General features: G+C 38.9%; 2 protein-coding genes across 3 annotated transcripts; both read left to right on the top strand.

Annotated features, from left to right (window-relative positions):
• Nucleotides 1-283: 283 nt before the first annotated feature.
• On the top strand, nucleotides 284-3,576 carry LOC136746856 (olfactory receptor 51E2-like). Of its 2 annotated transcripts, none has more exons than XM_066699690.1 (2): nucleotides 284-405; nucleotides 2,572-3,576. In XM_066699690.1, exon 2 carries the CDS (start codon nucleotides 2,599-2,601, stop codon nucleotides 3,574-3,576), a length of 978 nt encoding a protein of 325 aa, XP_066555787.1. In that variant the 5' UTR covers nucleotides 284-405; nucleotides 2,572-2,598. The 2 variants fall into 2 exon arrangements, with proteins under 2 accessions (XP_066555787.1, XP_066555786.1); XM_066699689.1 differs by lacking the exon at nucleotides 284-405 and adding an exon at nucleotides 1,786-1,900.
• A 14,793-nt stretch (nucleotides 3,577-18,369) lies between these two features.
• Nucleotides 18,370-19,365, top strand: LOC136747188 (olfactory receptor 51E2-like). The gene has a single exon (XM_066700142.1). The coding sequence runs from the start codon at nucleotides 18,388-18,390 to the stop codon at nucleotides 19,363-19,365; it is 978 nt and encodes a 325-aa protein (XP_066556239.1). The 5' UTR covers nucleotides 18,370-18,387.
• The last annotated feature ends 5,747 nt before the right edge of the window (nucleotides 19,366-25,112 follow it).

The raw sequence follows: 25,112 nt of genomic DNA, 5'->3' as shown, positions 1-25,112 counted from the left end.
GAAGAGAGTTGGGTGGTGCTGGATCCATAGAGCGTCTCACACAACAGGGAATAGCTGCACAAGACTTTTATCCTGTATTTGTTATATTTTTAGTTCAGTCACATTATCATTTTCCCTTTTAAAGCTACACACATCTGTATGTGTATCAACAAACTAATGTCTCAGGAGTAGAGGTTAAAGGGACCAGAGAATTCCACACTGTGTTTCCCTGGGTGATTCCAATGTCGTGCGTCATCAAGTCGTGTTTATAAAAGGTTCTGGTCTGCTGATACAGATACAAACACATTTCTGGTCTGACAGGACTTTACCAAGAAAACAAATGGGCAGCTTTTAAATAGAATTGTGTTTGATTAGATTCATTTTATTATTTTACCTGCATTGTCATAACCCTCTTCTTACAGCCTGGTGAGTATCAGACAAAGATTCATAGTTTGGTCATCTTTGGAATGAGGACTGAGGATTTTGCTTGTTTGTTTTGTTTGTTAGAGGGGCGTTTTTTGTTAAAGGAACATGCAGTATGAATTTGTAATTTGCAATAAGTACAGGGGTCAAAAATATTATCCAAATGTTAGTTTTGGGTTATGAAGACAAAAATGTAATCAATCATGTAGCCTTGTAAATCTCTTCCTCTTCTTCAAAACAACTTTATTTTTTTAGATATTTAAACAATGTAAAGCAATTTATCTGAATGTCCAATAAACTCACAAAAAGACATATGTTAGATTATACAAGCTAAAATTAGAAAAACTATGGTGGCCCTGAAGTGCAACTGCAAATGTTTTATGATCATATTTCAATTGAAATACTACATTTGTGAGTTTTATACGATGGTTTGCCTTTGATTGTCATATCACAGCTGTTAAAGAGCTATTGGTTACATTGACTGGCTTTGGTGCTTGTAGGTAGTTTGAAATGTCGGCACTTCTAGTGTTAAAGTACCTAGATTTACTAAATTAACAACTTTACTTAATTATTACAAGGTAGTGTGACAGTGCTTTATAGAAAACTTAAATCACATATTTGTATTAATATTCTTAAGCACTAACAGTAAACATCCCTTAACAATTCAATCAGAAGGAGCAGTTTACTGATTTAATAGACAAGAGCATGTGCTAATTTGTGAAATGCAAAATTAGAGACGGCTTTACCAAATATGAATAACTCCAAGAAAATCCAAGAAACAATAATAAATAACAAATTAATATAAAATAGTGTTTTATTTTATTAAGGACTTTTGCATTGTCTCTCTAACTTATGTAAATTCTACATGTGTTTTAAACTGAATGTACTTTTCTGCTTAGCTTTAACTTTAAAACCATGTCCTGTCTGTAATGTTCTGTACAAAACCTGTTGGGAACCTTAACCTTTGTAGTATTGGCTACTTCAAATAAACCATTTACAAATTTCCCTGCACAATAAACATTATAAAGTATATGTATATATTAACACATTTACACAATAAAGTTGTAAGAAAAGAATATTAAATTTATATAAACATCAACATATTTTATTATTATTATTATTATTATTATTATTATTATTATTATTATTATTATTATTATTATTATTTTATTTTATTTTATTTATTTTTTCAGCAGTTGCACTTCAGGGCCACCGTAAAAAACCTTGAGGCAAAACCCTTATAATTAATGTGTATTGTGTAATGTGCAATGTTTATTACATACATCTTTATTATTGTATATAAGCTGGTGTTGTGGTAGCAAGTGGTTTCTTATGCTCCTGGTGCAATGCTGTTGTTTACTGTTGTTTCAGGAAGATAGTGATTAAATTGGGTGGTCTGCTCCCTGAGAGTGATGCAACACCAGCAGAGTTCAGGCACTGAAAGTAACAGCTGCAGGGAAGATACACCGATCAGCCATTACATTATGACCACTGACAGGTGAAGTGAATAACACTTATGATCTCGTTATCATGGCACCTGTCAGTGGGTGGGATATATTAGACAGCAAGTGAACATTTTGTCCTCAAAGTTGATGTGTTAGAAGCAGGAAAAATGAGCAAGCGTAAGGATCTGAGCGACTTTGACAAGGGCCAAATTGTGATGGCTAGATGACTGGGTCAGAGCATCTCCAAAACTCCAGCTCTTGCGGGGTGTTCCTGGTCTGCAGTGGTCAGTACCTATCAAAAGTGGTCCAAGGAAAGAAAAGCGGTAAATGCTGGTTCTGATAGAAAGGTGTCAGAACACACAGTGCATCGCAGTTTGTTGCGTATGGGGCTGCGTAGCCGCAGACCAGTAAGGGTGCCCATGCTGTCCACTGCCGAAAGCGCATACAATGGGCACGTGAGCATCAGAACTGGACCACTGAGCAATGGAAGAAGGTGGCCTGGTCTGATGAATCACGAGTTCAAGGTGTTGACTTGGCCTCCAAATTCCCCAGATCTCAATCCAATCGAGCATATATATATTTATATAATTATTATTAATCATTATGAATCATTAAAAGTAGAATGCAATAAAGAAAACAATTTGCCATGTTATCTTACTACTGATGAAAATGTTTTCATGTATTTTTTTTATTCAGTTTACCTGAATAACTTTTTTGATTGCAGGTCAAAGAAAATCCAAATCAGTCTGCCATGAGCTTCTTGAATTCAACAGTTTCTCCCAATGCTGCATTTGTTCGGCCTCAGTTCTTTTACATCAACGGCTTTTCCAACATCCCACATGTGAAGTACTATTACATTTTCCTGTGCTTTGTTTATGCTGTGACTGTGTTTGCAAACTTTTTCATCATATTCATTATATACACAGAACGAAGTCTTCACACACCTAAGTACGGTGCTGTTTTCAATTTAGCTGTAATTGACATCTGTGAAAGCACAGCGCTTATTCCTAAGTTAATTCACACCTTTCTCTTTGATTCTCAGTTCATCACATATGAAGCCTGCTTGGCCAACATGTTCTTTGTTCATTTATTTACCTCCATGCAGTCACTCACTCTTGTTGTACTAGCCTATGACAGGTTTGTTGCTATATGCTTTCCACTGAGATATCACATCATTATGACAAATACTTCAGTGTTTGTGATTATAGCATGTGTCTGGGTTTTCACAGCAACCCTAAACATAACTCTTGTACTTTTAATCACTAGACTATCATTTTGCAGATCCATTGTCATAGAGAGCTTTTTCTGTGATCATGGGCCTATGTATCGAATGGCATGTAATGACAATTTCCCAAATTACATTTATGCAAAAATCTGTATTGCAGTATTTTGCTTTGTACCTTTCATTCTGATTGTGCTGTCTTATGTGTGTATACTATCTGCACTGTTAAAAATAGCATCGGGTGAGGAACGGTTAAAAGCAATGAAAACCTGCACATCCCATCTTATGTTAGTGATAGTGTATTACGTGCCATTTTTCATCACATACATTGCTGCATTCATGTCAATTTTTAATTCAAATACCAGGATAATATGTACATCCTTGTCCTCCACCATTCCTCCAATGCTGAACCCTATCATTTATACATTAAAAACAGAGGAGATTATAGGGGCAATTAGAAACCTTTACAAAAAAAACAAAATAATCACATCTGTAGTAAATCAATAAATACCTGTACTTAAATATAAAATACAAGAACATAAGATCCTGCAAATGTATGTAAATAGTTACATTTAAATCTATTTAACTACACCCACTGATCCTATGGTAATTTCAATTAAAGGTGAAGTACAATCACCATTTTGTACTCTTTTCAAAGAAGGAGTTCTTAGTTTTTTCAGTTTATGATTTTTAAAATTACATTCCTGAGAAAACCTAGTGAAGCTTCTTACAATGCTCCATTTTGTCTTTCATTGTCCCTTAGTTTTTCTGTTATGCTGACAACTGTGTATTTTCTAATTGAACCCCGTCTGTCATTGTGATTGTTGCCAAAATCCTGCCGACTACTCAAATATAAACCATTGTCACACAACTGTGGAATGCAATATTGGCTCACAAATGTTGAATATGCCACACTTATTATTAATAAGGAAGGGAACCTCACACCACCTATATTTGGGCCTCCCTACAGGTTCTTCCCAGATCTCAGGACACCACCTAGACACCATAGGTATCATCATTTAAACATATCAAACAAATAATACACACAGGGAAGGTACATCTTACCTCCTTTCATCCACATCAATGAGAGAGGCGGGGATCGCTAATTACATACAACACATCATTATTTAAATTTGTGTCTTAACCTACAGGAAAATAAGAAAATCACTTTCAATACAAAACATATTATATAATTTGCCCACAATTAAATACGATATCCCCTAAAACTATAGTAAAACCAAGAGCATCAATACATATAGTAAACAACAGAAAGTGCAGTGCTAAAAGTAATTTAGGGTAGGATTACATCAAAAATGTTCGCAAGTTGTGAACACGAAAAGTTGTGGAAGAGTTGCAGGAGGAAATCTCACAGCTCATCTTTTCGCTGAATTAAATCTAAAATATGAGTGCCGGCAAATGGGGAGGAGACGTGTTTTTCTGTTTTCATGCGTGGCTTCAGAGATGGGCGGGAAGCACGAGAGGCACCACGAGCCAATCACAGTGTCTAAAATTGAAGAGAAACCAGAGGGTGGCAGCGGCTGATCGCCTTGCAGGAGAGAGCGATGGCAGATGAAGGGATAGAATCACAGCAACCTGACGCTCTGTGCTGTATATCCAAAGCATTAATCTCCCCGCTGAAACAAAACTAGAAGCCTGTACTTTGATGCAGCCATTGATGACAGTTGTATAGTTATTATTATTATTATTATTATTATTATTATTGGCAGACCCCCTTACATAAGCCTTATCTATTAGTGGGTGGAACAGTTATGTGTTGGTGAATACCATGTCAATGTAAATATTATTCAGCCTCCACTTATGTGAAGAGGTGCAGATTAAATACAAACTGTGATGCACCTACTAAAAAACTGTACATCATAGTGGTTACATTGATTATCAGAAGAAACTAGCAACTAAACAATGAGCAGCAACTGTGTACAAATTACTGTGTCATTTTCTATCGTGTGTTGAAGTGTTGATTTAATCCCAGCTGTGCACATGGTATTTTGATATAAATGCCTTTTTTGTAATGTGAAACTGAACATTAATGTGTACATCACTCGCCATGTACTGGAAAAAGCAATAAGTACAAACGTGTTGTGCGGTGTCACAGGGGCAGCACTTATCCTGATAGTAGACCCTGCGGTGCAGCGCACCTGCGCACTCGTCAAATTTCTCCAAAGAACGTGTGTACAGTGGCCATACTGATAAAATATGTAATGTAGAAACCAGTGTTCAATGTTTACACATACATGTTAAATATATGATCATGTTAGACAGCTATATTTACACTTGTCTGAATTGCATATCCATACATAAATACTCTTTACAGTACACCTTGTAATATGTCCGGGTTGGGGTGGTGGCGATCTGACAGCCGGTGTGTTTGTCAGTGTAACAGTGTACAACAAAATAGTGGAAAACATAGTTATCAGTTCCACTTTGTATACTGTGCCTGGGATAAAGTTAGATTTATTTATGTATTTGTATCACCGGTGTGGTGAAGAATGAAGAATGTAGCCAACTATGCCATCTGACTTTTTACGAGGTCAGGGACTCGGTTCACTCAGGTTCGTTTTAATCTGGGGGTCAGATTTCTGACCCTTGTAATGTTCATGGTAGTCTTCTTCGGGAGAGGTGTTGTATCCAAAGAACAGATGTCTTCCTTTGATGTGCACCAGGAAGATTCGATCCCACGGTCGTCATTTAACAACTGTCAATCGCTCATTAGCAAAAACAGTTCCTGCCTTTCTGGAGAAATGATTAAGTTCACAAATAGACTTCTAACAAACAGCTGTGGGCCCTCTCTCTCTCTGCAGTTTGATCCTTTCATTGTTGACAGGTATGTCCAGAGGGTATGCCCTGAACAACTTGCAAAGTGGTTGTTGCTAACATAATACATTTATATTGCTTGGTCTGCATATTATTATTAATATAAAACATTAACAATGGCTCTTCAAGCATCTACACTGCTCAAAAAAATTTAAGGAACACTTAAATCACGCATCAGATCTCGATGAACGAAATATATTAAAGATCAAAATCTTTACTGTACATTGCGTAATTCGTGGACAACAAAATGACGTAACAACGGTCAGTGGAAATCAAAATCACCAACCGATTGAGGGCTGGATTTAAACTCACACTGAAAATCAAAGTAAACAATTGAAATCACAGGCTGTTCCAACTCATAATGTGACTCAGTAGTGTGTATGGCCCCCATGTGCCTGTATGCACTCCTGAGAACTTCTGGGCATGCTCCTGATGAGACGGCGGATGGTGTCCTGGGTGATCTCCTCCCAGACCTGTTTCAGGGCATCAGTGAGCTCTTGGCCAGTCTGTGACACTACTTGGCGGCATCGAATGCACTGATACATAACGTCCCAAAGGTTCTCAATTGGATTCAGGTCTGGGGAACATGAGGGTCAGTCAATGGCATCAATGCCTTCGTCATCCAGGAACTGCCTGCACACTCTGGCCACATGATGTTAATTATGGTGGTCCTGAAGTGCAAAGCTGAAAAACAAAATTAAAAACTGAAAACAAAATGAAAATCTGAAAAACAAATTACAAAACATTAAAAAAAAAAATAGGACTTAAAAAAATAAGAGGGCCTGAAAAACAAATCCGAATAACTAAAAAACAAATTCCAAGACATGAAAAAAGGACATGATAAAAGAAATACGGGGACCTGAAAAACAAATCCGAGGATGTAATAAATTCAGAAGCAATTACGGAAAGGGAGAGTACAAAGTTAAACAATTGGACGAACAAATCTGTCAATTACTTTAACACACCATGCACCGAGGAGTGGCTGTGAAGCGCGTTGCTGCTTTTCAAATCTGTTCATAAAGTATTGACGGAAGGAGAAATACATGTTTATGTAGTTGTTACTTATTTATTCATACTTTTTATTTTTTTATTTAAGCCATTGGATATACAAGTGAGGGCAAGTACACCAGTTCAACATCAAAAGAACCAGAAAAACGTAAGTGAAAGGATATAAAATAAAATAATCTAAACTGTGGTGCATTGCTGTGTGTACTGTCCCAGCAGACACTAGACACAATTTAAACGTAGTTTTGTATTTCAGATTGCATAGGTACTGCAGTTAGCTCGACAACTTTACTTCACTTGCCGAGATTGTTTGTTACACACACCTCTCGTCACTCAAGTGAGTGGGGTCGGTAGCCATGATTATGATCCCGATTTAACATTGAAGTTTGACTTTCTTATTCTTTATAAGAAAAAACATGAATGTAAATTAATGGCTACGGGTCAGAAGGGAACTTTCACATAACTATTTAAAAAGTGACAATTAAAAATACAGTAATAAGAATGAATACGGCTTATTGAATGTCTTGTAGTTTAGTTATTTTTTGTTTATCTAGAATTGATCAGACGTGTCCAGAGGATTCAGGCACTCGGTCACTGAGAAACAAGAGCAGATGTTTGTCGTTTATTCTTTTAAATGTTTCATCTACTATTTGTGAATAAAATTGTTATTCCTTAATAATCCCTTGGCTGAATGATTTGAATATATGATCTTACATGTGTTTCTGTTGTGTTGTGTTTCTGGGGATCTGTCATTCTTATTTAATATTAAATTAATTATTTAATTGGGCTTGGTTCTGTTGAGCCTGTATAAGACGTTAGCTTTCAAAATAACTGTGTGTATTGGATAAGACACATTTTAGAAATACTCGGTCAAGCTTCCCACATTCATACCTAAGGGAGAGAGAAAACGAAGTGTGACTGTAGTTCTGCTCTTCTGCAATGTATTTCTACAACAACGGGCTCTGAAAACACTGCGGCTACAGGACGAGGACAGCAAAGCAACGAGCAACACTGGATACAGGATAAGAACAAAGAATACCTTTGGGAAATTAACATTAGCAGGTCAAAACATGGATGGACCGACCGATATTGGACCGACGTCAGACCATCGTCGTTTTGAACATCGGGCCAACATAGGCACGCTGAGCAAAATCCAACGTCGGTCTGACCACTCATGATCCGTTGGGCCGACGTTGGCCCAACGCTGCTGTGCTATCTGGGTTCCAACTGGGTTAAGGGCAGATAACAGTCTCATTACCTCTGAGCGTTTAACATTTTAATTTATATTAGGCAGCAGTGTGGAGTAGTGGTTAATGCTCTAGACTCATAACTGGATGGTTGTGGGCTCAAATCCTGGGTGGGGTAGTGCTGTTGTACCCTTGAGCAAGGTACTTCACTTAGATTGCTCCAGTAAACTGCCTGGCTGTATAAATGGGTACAAAATGTAAGTTGCCCTGGATAAGAGTGTCTGCTAAATGACAAGTAATGTAATATTTTTGTTTTAATACCTGCCACATTGTGCAATAACCAAAGAGCTGTACGGTCCTCGCAACTCACACACAATGGCATTTCTCACATCCCTTATTGAAGAATAGTTACTTCTGCGGGATAACCCTAAGTGCTTTAACCTGTTCTTTAATGTCTGCAAGCTGTACTGAATTCCATGGACAGTGGAAAGTAAATCCAGTATAACATTGGCCTTCAAAACAAAATACTGTTTAATTAAATCCACTGGCAAAGATGGATCTTGGTGAGGTTGTTGAGCAGTTTCAGCATCTCGTTGATTTCTTCCACAAGATGCACAGTATTCCCCATTATCACCTAACTGTTCACCACAAAAGATAAAATTCATGATATCTGCAATAAAGATACAATTGTTAAGTTAATAGCAAAAGTACATTTGCTTGTTTGCTAAGTAAGGTGTCTATTTTGTATATATATATATATATATATATATATATATAAGAACTACAACTGTCTGCCTGGCTTTGTCTTACGACTACTCATTGCTGTGTTCCCATTCAGGGGTTGTGGGAAATAATTCTTACGCTGATGGTTTTATAATAATAAACAGAGCTGCATGCAGTAATGACCAGGGGCCAAGTACCCACATACGTGACCTTTGACCATACAATGATCAATAATTATCAAATAATTACTTACACAACACAATGTTTATGGGAACACTGAAGCGCCAATAACGTCTCACTCACTTCACGATTATTTAAATAATAATAATATTCTATAGCTGTATCTGCATAAAGTCTGAATTGCTGTTGATTGAACAATGAAATGGAATCAGCGGCATGCGATGAGTTTTTTCTTTAAAACAGACATTTGTTATTACGATGTTCAAATAAAATGTACGGTTAAAAAAATACAAAAATAAATTTGGTTGGGTGATGCAGTGATTATATTACCCCACATGCAGAGCCAGTGACAATTATTATTTATTAAATGCACAATATTTCAAATATACTTCACTCAAAATAAGACAGTACACGAAAACAGTAACTTTCTGCACAAAAAAACACATGCAAAAAAAATTAAAATTTGCCTACAAAACCACAATCGCGTGAGCAAAATGGACTACAGCCTATCGATCATTGTTCAACACCAGTGACAGCGCTATACAGCCTCCTGATCATTGAATCAGCACCAATGATAGCACTACCGCCACTATGAAATAACACACGATCAATGGTGGGAAAGGAAAAAATATGTAGATAATAGGCTATTCGACTTGGGTTGTTTAGCTTGCACACAAATTAAATGTGTAGCGTGAGGTACACTTATAAATTTCAATTAAAGAAGTGAATTTATAGTATCACCTCATCACGAATCCTGGAATCTTGTAGAACTCAATTTCTGTAATAATTGGACGCAAGACACCAATTCCAAAGATATAAATAGTCAAATTTATTAAAAACAAAGACTAAATGTAGCACTACAATAATTGTACAAAAGGGAAAAACTAATTAAAATTCAACTCTAGATCAACAAATCAAAGACAAATCACTTCCGTGACCAAATCAAAGACCATGGGATCGCATATGATATCACACAAATCGTTAAACAAAAAAGGTTATAAACACATTGACTACAATACCGGTTAGTAAGACCAAGGTGAGTCTCTCATTAGTATTGTAGTCAGACATTAAATAACTACGCAGGTTAGTATTTAATGTCATGTAACTTCTCGTTATATATATATATCAGACAATTTCCCTTAACTGAGTATTATTCAATGATTAAGGATAGGCAGGGCCACCAATAATCTAATGTCTATTAACTTGTGTCAATTTCAGACTAAACAGTTAAACAGGAATGAGAAGGTATTTCTCGGCGTTGACAGATTTTATTTCTAAAATTATCAACAAAACAGTTTAATGCAACACACATTTATATTTAAGAAAACTAAATGATATTACACATTCTAGAGTTATGAAATGTCATGAATCACAAACTCCAAACTGTTAAACTTATCTGAACTTCGTCACAGAGAGGCCTCTCTGTCTTCGGGCTCAGATAACAGCACACGGCACGAGGTCCGTGTGGTTTGGAACAAAGGCAGTCCGGTTCGGCTTTGTCAAAGAACTTCCACTCAGTCGATGCACCTGGAAGTTGGGGTTTTGCGAATGTAGAGTCTTTTCCAAACAGATTTTCCACTGGTTTGAAGGCTCCAAGGTTGTGCACAAAATCTTCCTTGTAAGCAGGGTTTCCACCGTAGTTACTTGAAGACAAAGTCTTTGAGGAAAGCAGGGTCCTGTTCGTTCTAAGGGTCAAGTTTCTTAAGACACAAATAGCTATTTAAATGACTGAACACTTTCGTATACAGTCGACTTTGTCCAGCTGTAAAACTCCACTGATCAGGTGGGCACAGGCGGGCATGCGCAGTCTGTAAAGTTCTTTATTTAATAAAGTCCTTTAAAAGAATTCTTCGTACGGCTCAATCTCCTTCTCCCAGTTTAACTCTTCTGTTGCCGGCAAAGACTTGGTTGGTTTCTGGTTCCGGTTCGGGCAACAGAGCTACAGGTTCAGCTGCGGCAGCGAGTTTCTGGTTCAGGTGAGAGAGAGAGAGAGAGAGAGAGAGAGAGAGAGACTGTGCGCTGTTATTAAACGTCTGTCAGATCAGTAGGTGATTGGTTCTTGAGTTTTTGAGATTGGATTTCGGTTTCAGCCCCCAGTGTCCTATTGGAGGGGGGCTTGATTTATGACTGATGTCAATCCATGCCATCTTTTGGAAATGCCGGTTGGCCCGGGTTCGTAGCTCTGTGTCTGGATTTCGGCTCTCGTCCATTTCAAAGAGTTTTTATTACCTACAGGCCACCTTCCCCAGACATCTCACAGCAGGATTCCAAACTATTTGGCCTATTCTCGGTTCCATCCTCCCAGACTGTCATTTTGATGTCAACCAGTCCCATGCTTTAAGGAAATCTGATAACTTTGGGGGGAGAGGTCTTCTTTGGATCAGTGCTTCAGCTCAGAGCTAAAATGCTCTTATCAAAATAACCCATCATAATGCTACACGCTCCACTAGGCCCTCTGTTTGGGGATGATAAATTGATGTTTTGATGGACTTATCCTCCACACGTGACCTGAAGGGAGTGCCCTGATCTGTCAAACTTTCTTTTGGAACCCCACCCTAGTGAAGACCTTAAACAACTCCTTGGCGGTCCTAGTTGCTGACATTGTCCATAGAGGAATCATTGCTTTAGGATATCGAGTGGTATAATCCACTATGACTAGCACAAATCAATAGCCTGCAGAGCTTTTCTCTAACAGACCGATCAACACGCTGAAATGGTGTTTCCATGAGAGGTAGCGGTACAAGCAGGGCTTGAGGTATTGCACTTGCATTGGTCTTTTGGCACTCCAGACAGGCAGCACACCATCTTTCTACTTTGTTTTTAATGCCTGGCCAAAATAATCCATCCGTTCTACGGTTTAAGGTCTTGTCACAACCCAGGTGACCCGCCATAGGTACCTTGTGTGCGGAGAGAAACACAAAGCGCATATGTAAATGTGGTACCAATAATTGTTTCGTGACCGGGTTCCCCCCTTGACTTTTGGTTACCCTATACTGCAAGTCTTTTTCATTATGAAACTGGGGATACGAACGAGCCCTCAGTGCATTTACAACTGAGACCTGGTCATATAACCATCCCAGGGTATCATCTTGTCACTGGTCGAGAGCAAAATCAGAATAGTGGTAGAAGGCAGCGTCTGGGGCTATACTGGAGGTGTCGGTTTTTCTGTTGGAAGGAGAGAGCTGGTGAGCCCAAGAACTCGTTCCTTCCCCTGGGTCCAATAGAATACTGTTGGCTGCTACACGACTGGAGTTGGAGTGAAGGCTGTCCCCGCCTCACTCATTGCCTGCAGCCACCAAGGGTGATTTGTCCCCAGAGCCATGTCCCAAGTGTGCCACAGCCAAATCAAACAATGAGAGCCTAGGATCTATAATATTAGACAGAAATTCAGAACAATCCTGCCCTAGGACTTGGGAATGGCTTGGGGGGCGTCCGCCCCAGAGCGTCAAGAGGTGTAATCATCCCGAGCAGTGAGGTGGTTCTCCATGAGCCTGATGGCCTCCTCCAGGTCTTTTGGCTGGTGGGACTTTACCACTTCAGCTAATGTCCGGTCAACACTATGACACATTGCAGCAGCAATTCTGAACATTATTACTGAAATCCTGTTTACCTGTGTATCGACCCTAGCCTTCTCTCTGTTCTACGTCTCCGGATCTTCCTTGTTAACCTTGTTTGCCTGATCGTTCGACCTACCATCTGTGACCCCGACTAGTCCTTGTCCAAATCCTCTTTGTTTTGGTTGACTGTCTGTCTGATAAGTCTTTTTGCCTGACACTGCTACTGGATCCCACTCCCTTCTGTCATTCCCAGTACCAACCCTGACAGGTACGTATAGTGCTGCAAAAGCAGAAGAGAAGAAAAAAGTATTTTAGATTTTAGAATTTAGACTAAATGTATTTTCTCTTTTTAGCAGACAGAACTCAACGCCATTTCATGTTGCTACCCTGGTTGTTTGTGTTAAAATACCTTTGTGATTGATTGTGTTTTCTGTGTGTAATTACCTACTGTTTTCTTCTCTGTTTTGAGTTTCGTCACACTGTAATCTGTTATTTACTTTTGTTAAGGGGAAAACGGGTAGATAGGTGAGATACCCATGGGTTTACACGTTTACAAAGAGGGATATATGTTGTCTAGCATATTAGGTATTGAGGTAGGGGCGGTGATCACCCCTTTGTATTAGTTGTCAGGGTTATATAGTTTAATTAGTGTAGACAGTTAGGGTCTGTTCCAGAAATACAATTCAGGTAGTGGATTACTTTCTAGACTAGCTTAGATAGGTTTTGTTTTGATTCAGTAGTAGCTGACACCGCCCAGGGTGTTTTCTTCTGTGTGTGTTTTGTTTATTTTTATTATTATTATCACGTCCATTTTGGACTATTGTACATAGTTGTATATACTCCCCCCCCTTTGTAAATAAACCCTTTTTGTATATATAGTTGACTTAGTGTTGGTTTTTACACTCACCTCACTCTCCCACTACTACATTTGTGTGTTCTATGTTATGTCCCCCTCATCTCCTTACATCAGCGACTTGGGGTCGTAACAATACAGTCAATATAAAACATTTTCCAGGGTTCTTCAGTATCAAATCTGTGAGTCTTAACCTCATGCAATATATTATTCTAGTGACCGATATTCCCCTGATCTTATAACAGAATAATTGTCTTTTTTCTAATCAACTTTTTTATTCTTAAATAAAGAAGGTTTGCTATCATACTTATAGCTCTGCTGCTTTTCCCCTAAGGTACTCTTACTTTTCTTACTCATACCAGATCTACATCAGTGGGGGTGAGACCATGCCAAGTACATTTGAGAACATGTCTTGGATCACAACTTCCCAGTATCTGCCAATCAGAAATTAAAATCCATGTACTTGGTATCTGTAAGAAATACATTGATTCTACTATTTTAGAATTGTATTTTTCAATTGACTTTTCAAGTTAAAGTGAGACAGTAACTCATAACAAGAACAGCAGAGAATGTGCCTCTTATCAATTCTGAGGGCAGATCAAAGCTCTGACAGATCAATCAGAACACTGTGGAGCAGCAGAAATGATCTGGTTTACAACACAGGACACTCCTGAAGAGAGTTGGGTTGTGCTGGGTTTATGCTTCATAAGTCCTGGTACCATAGAGGGAAAAGCTGCACAAGACTTTTATCCTGTCAGGATATCCCTGGTCTCAGGGCTCTGTAGGCGGGGTTGAGGAAGCACACAGTGGGGAAGGGGAGTGTGTGAGATTGGAGGTTTCAGTGTATACCGAGAGCCAAACAAAGATGAGACAGACGTAAACCCCAAAAACACAGGTCACGGGTCCCTCTGTAAACATAAAGCAAAACAACAATAAAACACATATAAACACAAAGCAGTCACAGTCCGGAACCCAAACGAATTGTCTAAAGTTCAGTAGCCAAGGTTCGTTACGTACTTATAGTTATAGCTCTGCTGCTTTTCCCCTAAGGTACTCTGTGCCCTACCAGTGGAGAAGCAGTCTCTGTATAGTGAGATGGGGTGACAATCTGATTGCGGTCAGCTGTAACTTCCACCCTGTAGCCTGTCACCCTAGTGCGTCTGAGCATCTAGTGTCTAGTGGAGTGTTGCACAGGAAGACTGTTTGTCGGAGCAGCCAGGGCGGTCCCGGGGGGCGCACATAGCGTCTGTACTGGACCACTCCTCGTTAGAGGTCTTCACGGGTCCAAAAATATGTGCCCGAACCCGACCGAAAAGACCCAGAAATGTGCTACACGGACCCGACCCCGACCTGTCTATTATTTGAAAGTTTGGACCCGGACCCGTGCAGAACCGAGAAATGCCAAAAATGTACTGCCCGGACCCGACTCGGACCCGACTATTATTTGAAATCTGGACCCGGACCCAGCCGTGACACACAGACCCGATTGAACCCGATCAGCACAGATCCCACAGCTAATTGCTATTAACAACTTAATTTACAAGTTTGTGTCTTACCTAATGTAACGTCAGTAGCTTCTCTTCTGTACCAGACCGTGACGCACACAGTCCATCCTCCGTGCCAGGAAAGCTGGTAAAATGAAATCCATGTTGCTCCTCTTGCTGATTGAAAGCGCGTATAATCCATTCATTATTTTAGTTCAAAAGCCCACTTGCTTTCACGGTGGCGGAGGACAAACGCGACTTTGCAGCTTTGCAGTTTTTTGTATCTCACATAATACGACAACTTCCACTGTTTGCCCTTTTGAACTATAATAGCGATGCTGGTTCAGTGCCACGGCGCTGACGTTAGTATTACTAAAGTGCTGTCATTGTGCTCTGAGACGCGTCGGCCATAGATTTAGATACAATACGACCGAACTCAAACCACGATATCCACAAAAATCGCGCAAACCCCCATAATGCACTTCGGCTTACATCATCTGTCAAACACAGAATGAGTCCCGCCTTCTAAATAAAACAGCCAATCGTCAATTGGTAAAGTCATCGAGTCACTCGGGTAATACACACAATGTTAAACAGACCTTGGAACCCGAAGTACAAGAATAGGACCCGACCTGGACCGTGCTGCCCGTTTAAAATATGGACCCGAACCCGTACGTGGACCCGTGAAGACCTCTACTCCTCGTACTGTGTTACAACCCTGCATCTGTAAAATGTCTAGTTGAGTCACAGTCTATTTTTTCCTTTTACACCTACACACATCTGAATCAACAAACTAATGTCTCAGGAGTACAGGTCAAAGAGACCAGAGAATTCCACACTGTTTCCCTGCAGGATTGCAATGTGATGTGTCATCAAGTGATGTTTTTAAAATAGGTTCTGGTCTGCTGATACAAATACATTCACTTTGCTGATCTGACAGGACTTTTTATTTGCGTTACAAAGAAAACAAATGGGCAGCTTTTAAAGATAATTGTGTTTGATTAGATTCATTTTTATTATTGTACCTGCATTGTCAAAACCCACTTGTTACAGCCTGGTGAGTATCAGACAAGGATCCTTTAATAATTTGATTTTGCTTGTTTGGTGTTTCAGAGGTGTTTTTTTAAAGGAACATGTAGTATTGGGTTGTGATATGCAATTAGTAAAGGGGTCAATGTGAAAACATGTTTTAGCTAAACCATCGAGCTTAGAATTATTCTGACAAAATAAAAAAATAAATGAATTATTTTTTGAGATATTTCAACAATTTAATGCAAATATGTATCTGAATGTACTTAAATTAAATTCATATCAATACTACATTACTATGTACTATATGTAGTATAATACATTGTATACATTTTATTGTATATAAGCTGGTGTTGCTGTAGCAAGTGGTTTCTGATGCTACTGATGTAATGCTGCTGGCAGAGCTTTATATGTATTTATTTATTAATTCAGAGATAAGCCACTGAGAGTAACACTCCCGCAGGGCAGATATATATATATATATATATATATATATATATATATATATATATATATATATATATATAACCTGTAACCTTCATTACGGAGACAAATATAAAATTCGGACCTTTCGAGACATGAGTGTATATGCTGAAATAATGTAATTATATTATTATGAACATACTATGCTTTGATAAAAGACCTGTTTTTAGTTTTTGCAATGAAATAGAACACACTTATATATAAAGATATAACCAGTGTGTCCCCCTATTGTTGTCTCCATACGTTTTTCTTACCCTGAGACCTTTATTGGGTAGACACTGTATAAAGTTTTGTGAAGCAAGTAATGTTTTTATAATATACACAGTATGTTTAGTTTTGAAGTCCAAATAAGGCATTATTTGGCTGGTTATGTCTAAAATGTGATTATAAAAGTACTCGAGGAACTGATCCCATAATCCATTGCACAATGTCTCCATAATGTACTAAAACACCTATATGTTTGGCAGAAACTTTCCAAAAATAAATGATGAATGAATTACATGAATACAATGCTATACTATTAAACCATGTACTCACAATCTGGACATATGCAGTATTTAAATAATAATAATAATAATAATAATAATAATAATAATAATAAATAGCTGTCTCTTCTCAGTATACTTTGTTTAATGACTCAATATAGAAGTTTAAAAAGTCAAACTATCGCTGCAGATCGGTGGGGTATTTGATTAAAAAGTTTAAAAGATGTTAATATCAGATTAATATAGACATGGATCTTCAACTTACAACCTTATTTCAAGCATTTCATAGTATTATACAGTGGCTAAAGCTACTTGAATTCTTAGGAAGATGTTCAAGAAGGTGCATTCCAGTGGAAGCCAGCGAGAGATAAATAATGTTAAATAATTTAAATAAGTGAAGGAAACTATCAAACTAAACATATTAGCCCAGTGGCTAAAGTGATTATTTTGGAGGTCGGAGCTCCCCGCTTGCAGTAGAGTGTTATGTCTGCTACACCAAATAGGCACGTCTCCTGATGTACAAAGGTTAATGCTGAACTGATGTTTTCTGATGGTTATGTAGTTTGTAACATGCTCATATACTATACCAGTCACGACAGCAACAGGGGAGCGATCATTCAGTGCACTAAAACTACTCAAAACATATTTGCTCTCCACTATGACAGAAGAAAGATTTCATGGGCTAGTGCACCTGTACATACATAATGGAGATGTTTATAGAGATGTTGTCGGAAACCAGAAGTAACAGAAACCGCATCTAGTTTGCCTGCATAATGTTGGTTGATATGTGATTTTTTCCTAGACCCTCTACCATTCATTCCTAATTCTTCTTTGTCCTCATTTTTTCCCCCTCCGCAAATTCCTGGCTGTGTTACTGTATTAGCCTTTTATATAATATATGTAATAAATTAATAAGAAACAGATGATTTTTTTTCCATGTTGTTCTGAAAAATGCGACCTTTATGAAGAAGCAGGAAACTCTTGAGAATATGGTAACCTCTTGTGACAGTTTGTTTTGTTTTGTTTTGTTTTTAAAAATTTTGTGCTGAATTGCTGGAATTCTTATTAAATCAAGATTTGATTGAATAATTTCCTTGGGATTATTATTCTGGTAGAACTGAACTCACATATGTAAATATGATGTGTAATTTCAACAAGTGATAACACAATTAATTAATCTTGATTAAACAGTGAAAAATGTAGATTAATTGCAATTAAAAATATAATCAGCCAGCCCTAACATTATATATATATATATATATATATATATATATATATATATATATACATATACATATACAAATACACATACACACACACACACACACACACACACATCACTTTATTATATACTGTATATATTATTAATCATTGAAAGTAGAATTCAATAGAGCAAACAATTTGCCATTTAATCTTACTACTGATTTTAAAAAAAATCTGCATTTTTTTATTCAGTTTACCTTCAAATCTGTTTGCAGGTCAAAGGAAAAACAGTCTGCCATGAGCTCCTTGAATTCAACAGTTTCTCCCAATGCTGCATTTGTTCGGCCTCAGTTCTTTTACATCAATGGCTTTTCCAACATCCCACATGTGAAGTACTATTACATTTTCCTGTGTTGTGTTTATGCTGTAACAGTGTTTGCAAATGTTTTCATCATATTCATTATATACACAGAACGAAGTCTTCATACGCCTAAATATGTTGCAGTTTTAAATTTAGCTGTGATTGACATCTGTGAAAGCACAGCTCTTATTCCTAGGTTAATTGACACCTTTCTCTTTGATTCTCAGTTCATCACATATGAAGCCTGCTTGGCAAATATGTTCTTTGTTCATTTATTTACCTCCATGCAGTCACTCACTCTTGCTGTACTAGCCTATGACAGGTTTGTTGCTATATGCTTTCCACTGAGATATCACATCATTATGACAAATTCTTCAATGCTTGTGATTATAGCATGTGTCTGGGTTTTCACAGCAACCCTAATCATAACTCTTGTACTTTTAATCACCAGGCTATCATATTGCAGATCCATTGTCATAGAGAGCTATTTCTGTGATCATGGGCCTATGTATCGTATTGCCTGTAATGACTATTTCCCAAATTACATTCATGCAATCATCTGTATTGCAGTAATTTGCTTTGTACCTTTCTCTCTGATTGTGCTGTCTTATGTGTGTATACTATCTGCACTGTTAAAAATAGCATCAGGTGAGGAACGGTTAAAAGCAATGAAAACCTGCACCTCCCATTTTATCTTAGTAATAATGTGTTATCTGCCTTTTTCCATCACATACGTTGCTGCATTCATGTCTGTTATTCATCCAAATACCAGGATAATATGTACATCCTTGTCCTCCACCATTCCTCCAATGCTGAACCCTATCATTTATACGTTAAAAACAGAGGAGATTATAGGGGCAATTAGAAAGTTTTACAAAAGAAACAAAATAATCACAGCTGTGATAAATCAATAAATATGTGTAATTAAAGACCAAATACAAAAACAAAATATAGAATAGTACTACTGAACACCTACTGAAACAGTGGTAATTAAATTAAACATTTAGTGCAGTTACAAAATTCACTCTTTTATTGTAAAGTATTCCAACTACTCTATTAGTACTCTACTGTTCAATGCATACATATACACTTTGTAGTCTATGAATTATATATGGGGTATACAAGAGAAATGTAAATGTTATAAGATGTGAGTGTATCATGGCAAATGCCAGATGGGCCGGACCAGTTTTTAGTTCGGTTGGCCGCAGTAGAAGAAATATTTATGATTTTCTCATAATGAGCATTTGGCCAGCCATGATACTAAGATCAATGGGCCAGCCCGGCTTTCTGATTGGCTAAGAACAAGGCTGAGCTCATGGTTATCCAAATTCACATTCAAAGTCAAACACTCCTGAGACTCGCTTTCACTGTCATTCATTAGAGACGGATTGGAAGAAACGAAAAGGTGGTGTCAAAAAATGCAAGAGAGAATAAAAAAGGCTCTTGATCCAGAAACTGCAAAATGTGCCAAATTAACAAAGTTGTTTAAAAGAAATTCTGGTCCTACTGCAGCTGCAGACAACAGCACAGTAGTCAAAGATGAGGCAGGTAGAGAGAAAACGTGCATACTGGCACATATCTAGCATTACTGTACTGCTGAAGTCACGGGGAGACTGACAGGGAAGGGAAACCTAAGCGCGGATGTGAACAAAACCTGGAAACAGGCAGGGGTCGAAGCTAGCAAACAGGAGTGTCCAAGGAACACATTTATTATATATATAAAAACATCAACAAGGACCAGTCTAACGGTAGACTAATTAGGCAATGGTGAATTCGAGGGAGAACACATGACAGGCAGTAGATGTGATCTGTCAGCAATGTACTCTCCCGGAATTGGTAATATACTCCTTCACAAATGCAGACAGCAACATAAAAGAAAGCCTGACATGAACATAAAGAGGATACTTTGATGAAAACCCATTAAAGAAAGCTTCAAATTCTGGTCATGTGACATGATCAACTAAAACACAGGGCCCTTATAAAGTGCTATGGTCCCTGATCATGTTTTAGACATTCATTTAGTGATCTTCTTTGTCTAATATGTGCTTATTCAATCACAACTAGGATGTTGCTGGACGCACCAGCATTGAGCGAAATCAAAATCACATTAGAAGGCAGCGTTTGGGGCTATACTGGAGGTGTCGGTTTTCCCATTGGAAGAAGGAGAGAGCTGGTGAGCCCAAGAACTCGTTCCTTCCCCTGGGTCCAATAGAATACTGTTGGCTGCTACACGACTGGAGTTGGAGTGAAGGCTGTCCCCTCCTCACTCATTACCTGCAGCCACCAAGGGTGATTTGTCCCCAGAGCCATGTCCCAAGTGTGCTCCAGCCAAATCAAAGAATGAGAGCCTAGGATCTATAATATTAGACAGAAATTCAGAACAATCCTTCCCTAGTACTACCGGGAGTGGCATACGAGAGCCAAGCCCCACGTTCATCTTATACATTTCCTAACCATTAACCATGGTTACCTGGGTCATGGGATACCAGTGTATGTCTCTCTGAATACACCTAATAGCAATTTTAGTGCCTTGCCTGCCTTTGACCCGAGGAGCCAGACCATCCTGGACTAGCGTTTTATTACAGCCAGAGTTCAGGAGGGCCTTGACTTTACGTCCCTCAATTCTTACTGGTACCGTGAAGTCTTTTGCTGAACCAGGGTGAGCGGGGGGGCGAGCAGCACAAAAGGTGTAGTAATCCACTTCCATCACTGGACATTTAGCCTGGCGAGGTCCAGGCTGTCCACCAACGCCAACATGTCACCGTAGCTGTTCCAGGGGACCGCACAGTACTGGGACAGAGCGAAAAGGAGGGTGCTAAAGAGACGGGTTTGTGTTTGGGACGGACAGGAGGGAAAGGGGAAGTGGGTTGGGGAGAGGCAGGTTTATGAGTTGGAGTTTCCAGAGTCACATCGATATCCAGGCGAGTCGGGCCCGAGAGGGTCTTGGGAATGGGTTGGGGAGCGTCTGTGACAGAGCGTCGGGAGGTTTAATCATCCCGAGCAGTGAGGTGGTTCTCCGTGAGCCTGATGGCCTCCTCCAGGTCTTTTGGCTGGTGGGACTTTACCACTTTAGCTAATGTCCGGTCAACACAGGCTGTACTCCTTCATTCATCACTCAGTTGATATGTATGGTACACATATAATCACAGTGTTTCTTGTGTTTTTCTTTTTGTTTAGGAGAGTCATGCTCACCCATGGGCACAGCCATCTTTGCTCTCATCTCACCCCTCTGTGTGAGAACTCGATCAATACAGCCCTCTACCCATATGTTTCGAGTGTGATGAGTCAGTAAATATAGTTCCACATTCCAGTCGGAATTAAAAAAAAACAATGGCAGAAATCACAAGGAGAACGTTGAGATTCACCATTAAATAGTATGAATAGAATATTGTACAAGTGTTTTTGGAACACCGATTATGGGAACGAACATAAATGATACAGCGTAAGATACAGTGTTAAGACTCCTGTACTAACCATGAGAGGCTGTTCAAATCCAAATTAGATATATTTTTTTTAATATGACACATTGCAGCAGGAATTCTGAGCATTATTACTGAAATCCTGTTTACCTGTGTATCGACCCTAGCCTTCTCTCTGTTCTACGTCTCCGGATCTTCCTTGTTAACCTGGTTTGCCTGATTGTTCGACCTACCATCTGTGACCCTGACTAATCCTTGTCCAAATCCTCCTTGTCTTATTTCTTCAGCCTCAGTTTTTGTACATCAGTGGCTTTTCCAGCATCCCACATGTGAAGTTCTTTTACATTTTCTTGTGTTTTATTTTTGCTGTAACTATATTATGAAACTCCTTCATCCCATTCATTATATACATGGAGTGAAGCCTTCACAGTCCTAAGTACATTGCTGTGCTTAATTTAGCTGTAGTTGACATGTGGCAGCACAGCACTTGTTCCTAAATTGATTGACACCTTTCTCTTTGATTTTCAGTTCCTCCCTGCAATCTCTTACTCTTGTTGCTTTAGCCTATGACAGATTTGTGTTGCACTGAAATATCATGTTATAATAAGTCTTACTTCTATGACATGTATTGTAGTTTTCATATGGGCTTTTGATGCAATTATAACACTGATAGCAGTGGTTTTAATTACCAGACTCTAAATCTGTAAATCTATTGTAATAAACAGCTATTGTGACCATGGACATGTGTATCGTATGGCCTGCAACAACAATTCTCCAAATTCTATAATGGCTATTCTGTTTATCATAATATTGCCTTTTGAGTCATTGCTTCATATTCGTGCATCATATTTATTATGTTAAAGATTTGTGGGCCAGGTGGATGGACCTGGCACTGAAGGAGAAACCAGAGAGTGAGATAAGGTGTAATAGGCATGCTTCTAAGCCATTTTATTTGAAGTGAATAGTAGGCCCTCTTCCATTAGGGCCTCTAGAAGAGTGGAGGAGGTATCCTAGTTGGAGCAGTGATCTCTCCTATGTACCGGCTCCTGCTGGTCCAGGCGAAGGGTAGAGCTTCTGTCAGGTGGACTCCTCCGACGCTGTGCAAGGGCAAGTTTATAGAGCAGACAGCAAGTACTCTTTTCAGCAGCAGTGGTGAATACCAACTGACTGGGAGAGAGCAGGAGGTGCTTACATTAGCATTAGGAGGAATGCTTTTAGCTGCTCCTTATTGGTCACTAGCATCTCTCCATGGTGCTGAAGCTATTGATATAGGGGAGCCTTCACCAGGCAGGAGCTAGGAGCTGTCCGGTGCTGAACCTGGTCATTCTTCCTGCTGGAGCCCGCTTTCTCCACCAGTGTCACCCTGGTGCATTGCCTTGTTGCCCGGAGTGAGGGCAGCAGGCCAGGACCCTCCCCGTCGTCCGATGGTTGTATCTCCCAGTCGCAGAGATTGCATCATGAGAAGGATGTTTGAAAACCTGCACCTTCCTTCTTATCTTAGTAGCAGTGTTTACCTTCCAATATCTGCCACATACATTGCAGCAATAACTTCCAGTATCCACCAAAATAACGGGATAATAAATACATCCTTTTATTCCCCCATTCCACCAATGCTGAACCCGATTATTTACACATTAAAGACAGAGGAGATTACTGAGGCAGAATATAAACTTAGTAACTGCAAATATATTTTGTTAATGAAAACTCAAAGGATTCTAATTTGCATTTGTTAATATTTTATATTAATTTCTTTATCACAGGCTAATTAAACATTTCCTTTGGCAAAGCTCTGCAAAACAGTCAGCAAACCTATCACCTTGAAATCTGATCTGGCTTTACTTGTAAAAATATGGGGAGTACAAGAAGCTTAAGACACACACACTGGACATCTCTGGATATCAGTGTTGTGGGGCAACAAAGGAAAGGAATAACAGGAGACTATTCAAGTTGAAAAGGGAGTGGGATTTCCAGTTCCCTCTTTATTAAAGTCATGGCATTTGCCAAAGTGAGGCACAAAATCAGGGCAAAAAATATAAAAACTTGATAAACAAAGGACTCTCACAACAACAACACCACCAAAAATAACAAAACCCTTGATTACACAATTAGTCCAGAAAACCCATCTGTCTCTGCGAGATATTAGTCCCTCCTTCTGTGTTTCACGTCTCCTCTGTAAAAGAAAAAAGTTGTTTTAGTGAAAAAAAAAAATGAAGGGAATTTATACAATGATATTAAGTGGTTAATGCCAATGGCTCCGGTAGTGATTCTCTCAAAAGGTATATGGTGTGGTATCTGTTGAACCCTTTTTAAAGAAGCAGACTGAGTACAGAGAATAATATATTTATTTAACATGCCCGGCATGGAGGTCACCCACATGGGAGCCCCCAACCTCAGTTGATTCTTTCCAAACAACAAAATGTAACAGCATTCATAGAGAGAATGACATGTGGTGCTGTGAGCAGGGTCCAGTCAAGTGCTCGCAAGAAGTGTTGCCTTGGGGTCAGGTCTCTGGCCTTTGGGTTCCTGTGTCGTTAGAACAGATGCATCCTGCCAGCCTTAAGTGTCCAATCTCATGGTCATAGGTCAATGAAATAATTAATCAATACAATGTGATATCTCCAGCCTGTCTGGAGAAACAGTAAATCTACAAACAGACAATAAGCAAACTAACAGATGTGGGCTGTTTATCTGTTGGGTGATCCTCTTATCATAATAAACAGAAGTCAAAGTGGAGAGAGGAATTTCTAGAGGGTATGCCCTGAAAAACCGCCTTGTTGGCTTTCACTAGCTCAATAAATCTAATTTGCTTGGTCTGTATACATGCTATTATTTCTAATGCTGATATTAATATAATATATAGTTATACATGTTCCGTGCCCTTACATAAGTGTGTGTGTCCCGTGCTCCTGTCCAATCCAATGTATCCAACTACAGTTTAAATGCCCCGTCATTTCTCCATTTCAAGAGAGCCAACAGATCACATTTCGTATTGCTACCCTGTTTGTTTGTGGTAAAATACCTTCGTGATTGATGGTGTTTTCCTTGTGTATTTACCTACTGTTTTCTTCTTTGTTTTGAGTTTTGTCACACTGTAATCTGTTATTGACTTTTGTTAAGGGGAAAATGGGTAGATAGGTGAGATACCCATGGGTTTACACGTTTACACAGAGGGATAAATGTTGTCTACATTATAGTGGTATGTTGCACATTAGGTATTGAGGTAGGGGCGGTGATCACCCCTT

Source organism: Amia ocellicauda, chromosome 3 (genome assembly GCF_036373705.1).
Source record: "Amia ocellicauda isolate fAmiCal2 chromosome 3, fAmiCal2.hap1, whole genome shotgun sequence".
NCBI classification, from domain to species: domain Eukaryota; kingdom Metazoa; phylum Chordata; class Actinopteri; order Amiiformes; family Amiidae; genus Amia; species Amia ocellicauda.
This window is presented reverse-complemented; position numbering and strand designations above follow the sequence as displayed.

Coding starts and splice junctions, on each gene's coding strand:
- LOC136746856 (XM_066699690.1), top strand. CDS start 2,599: ATGAGCTTCTTGAATTCAACAGTTTCTCCCAATGCTGCATTTGTTCGG.
- LOC136747188 (XM_066700142.1), top strand. CDS start 18,388: ATGAGCTCCTTGAATTCAACAGTTTCTCCCAATGCTGCATTTGTTCGG.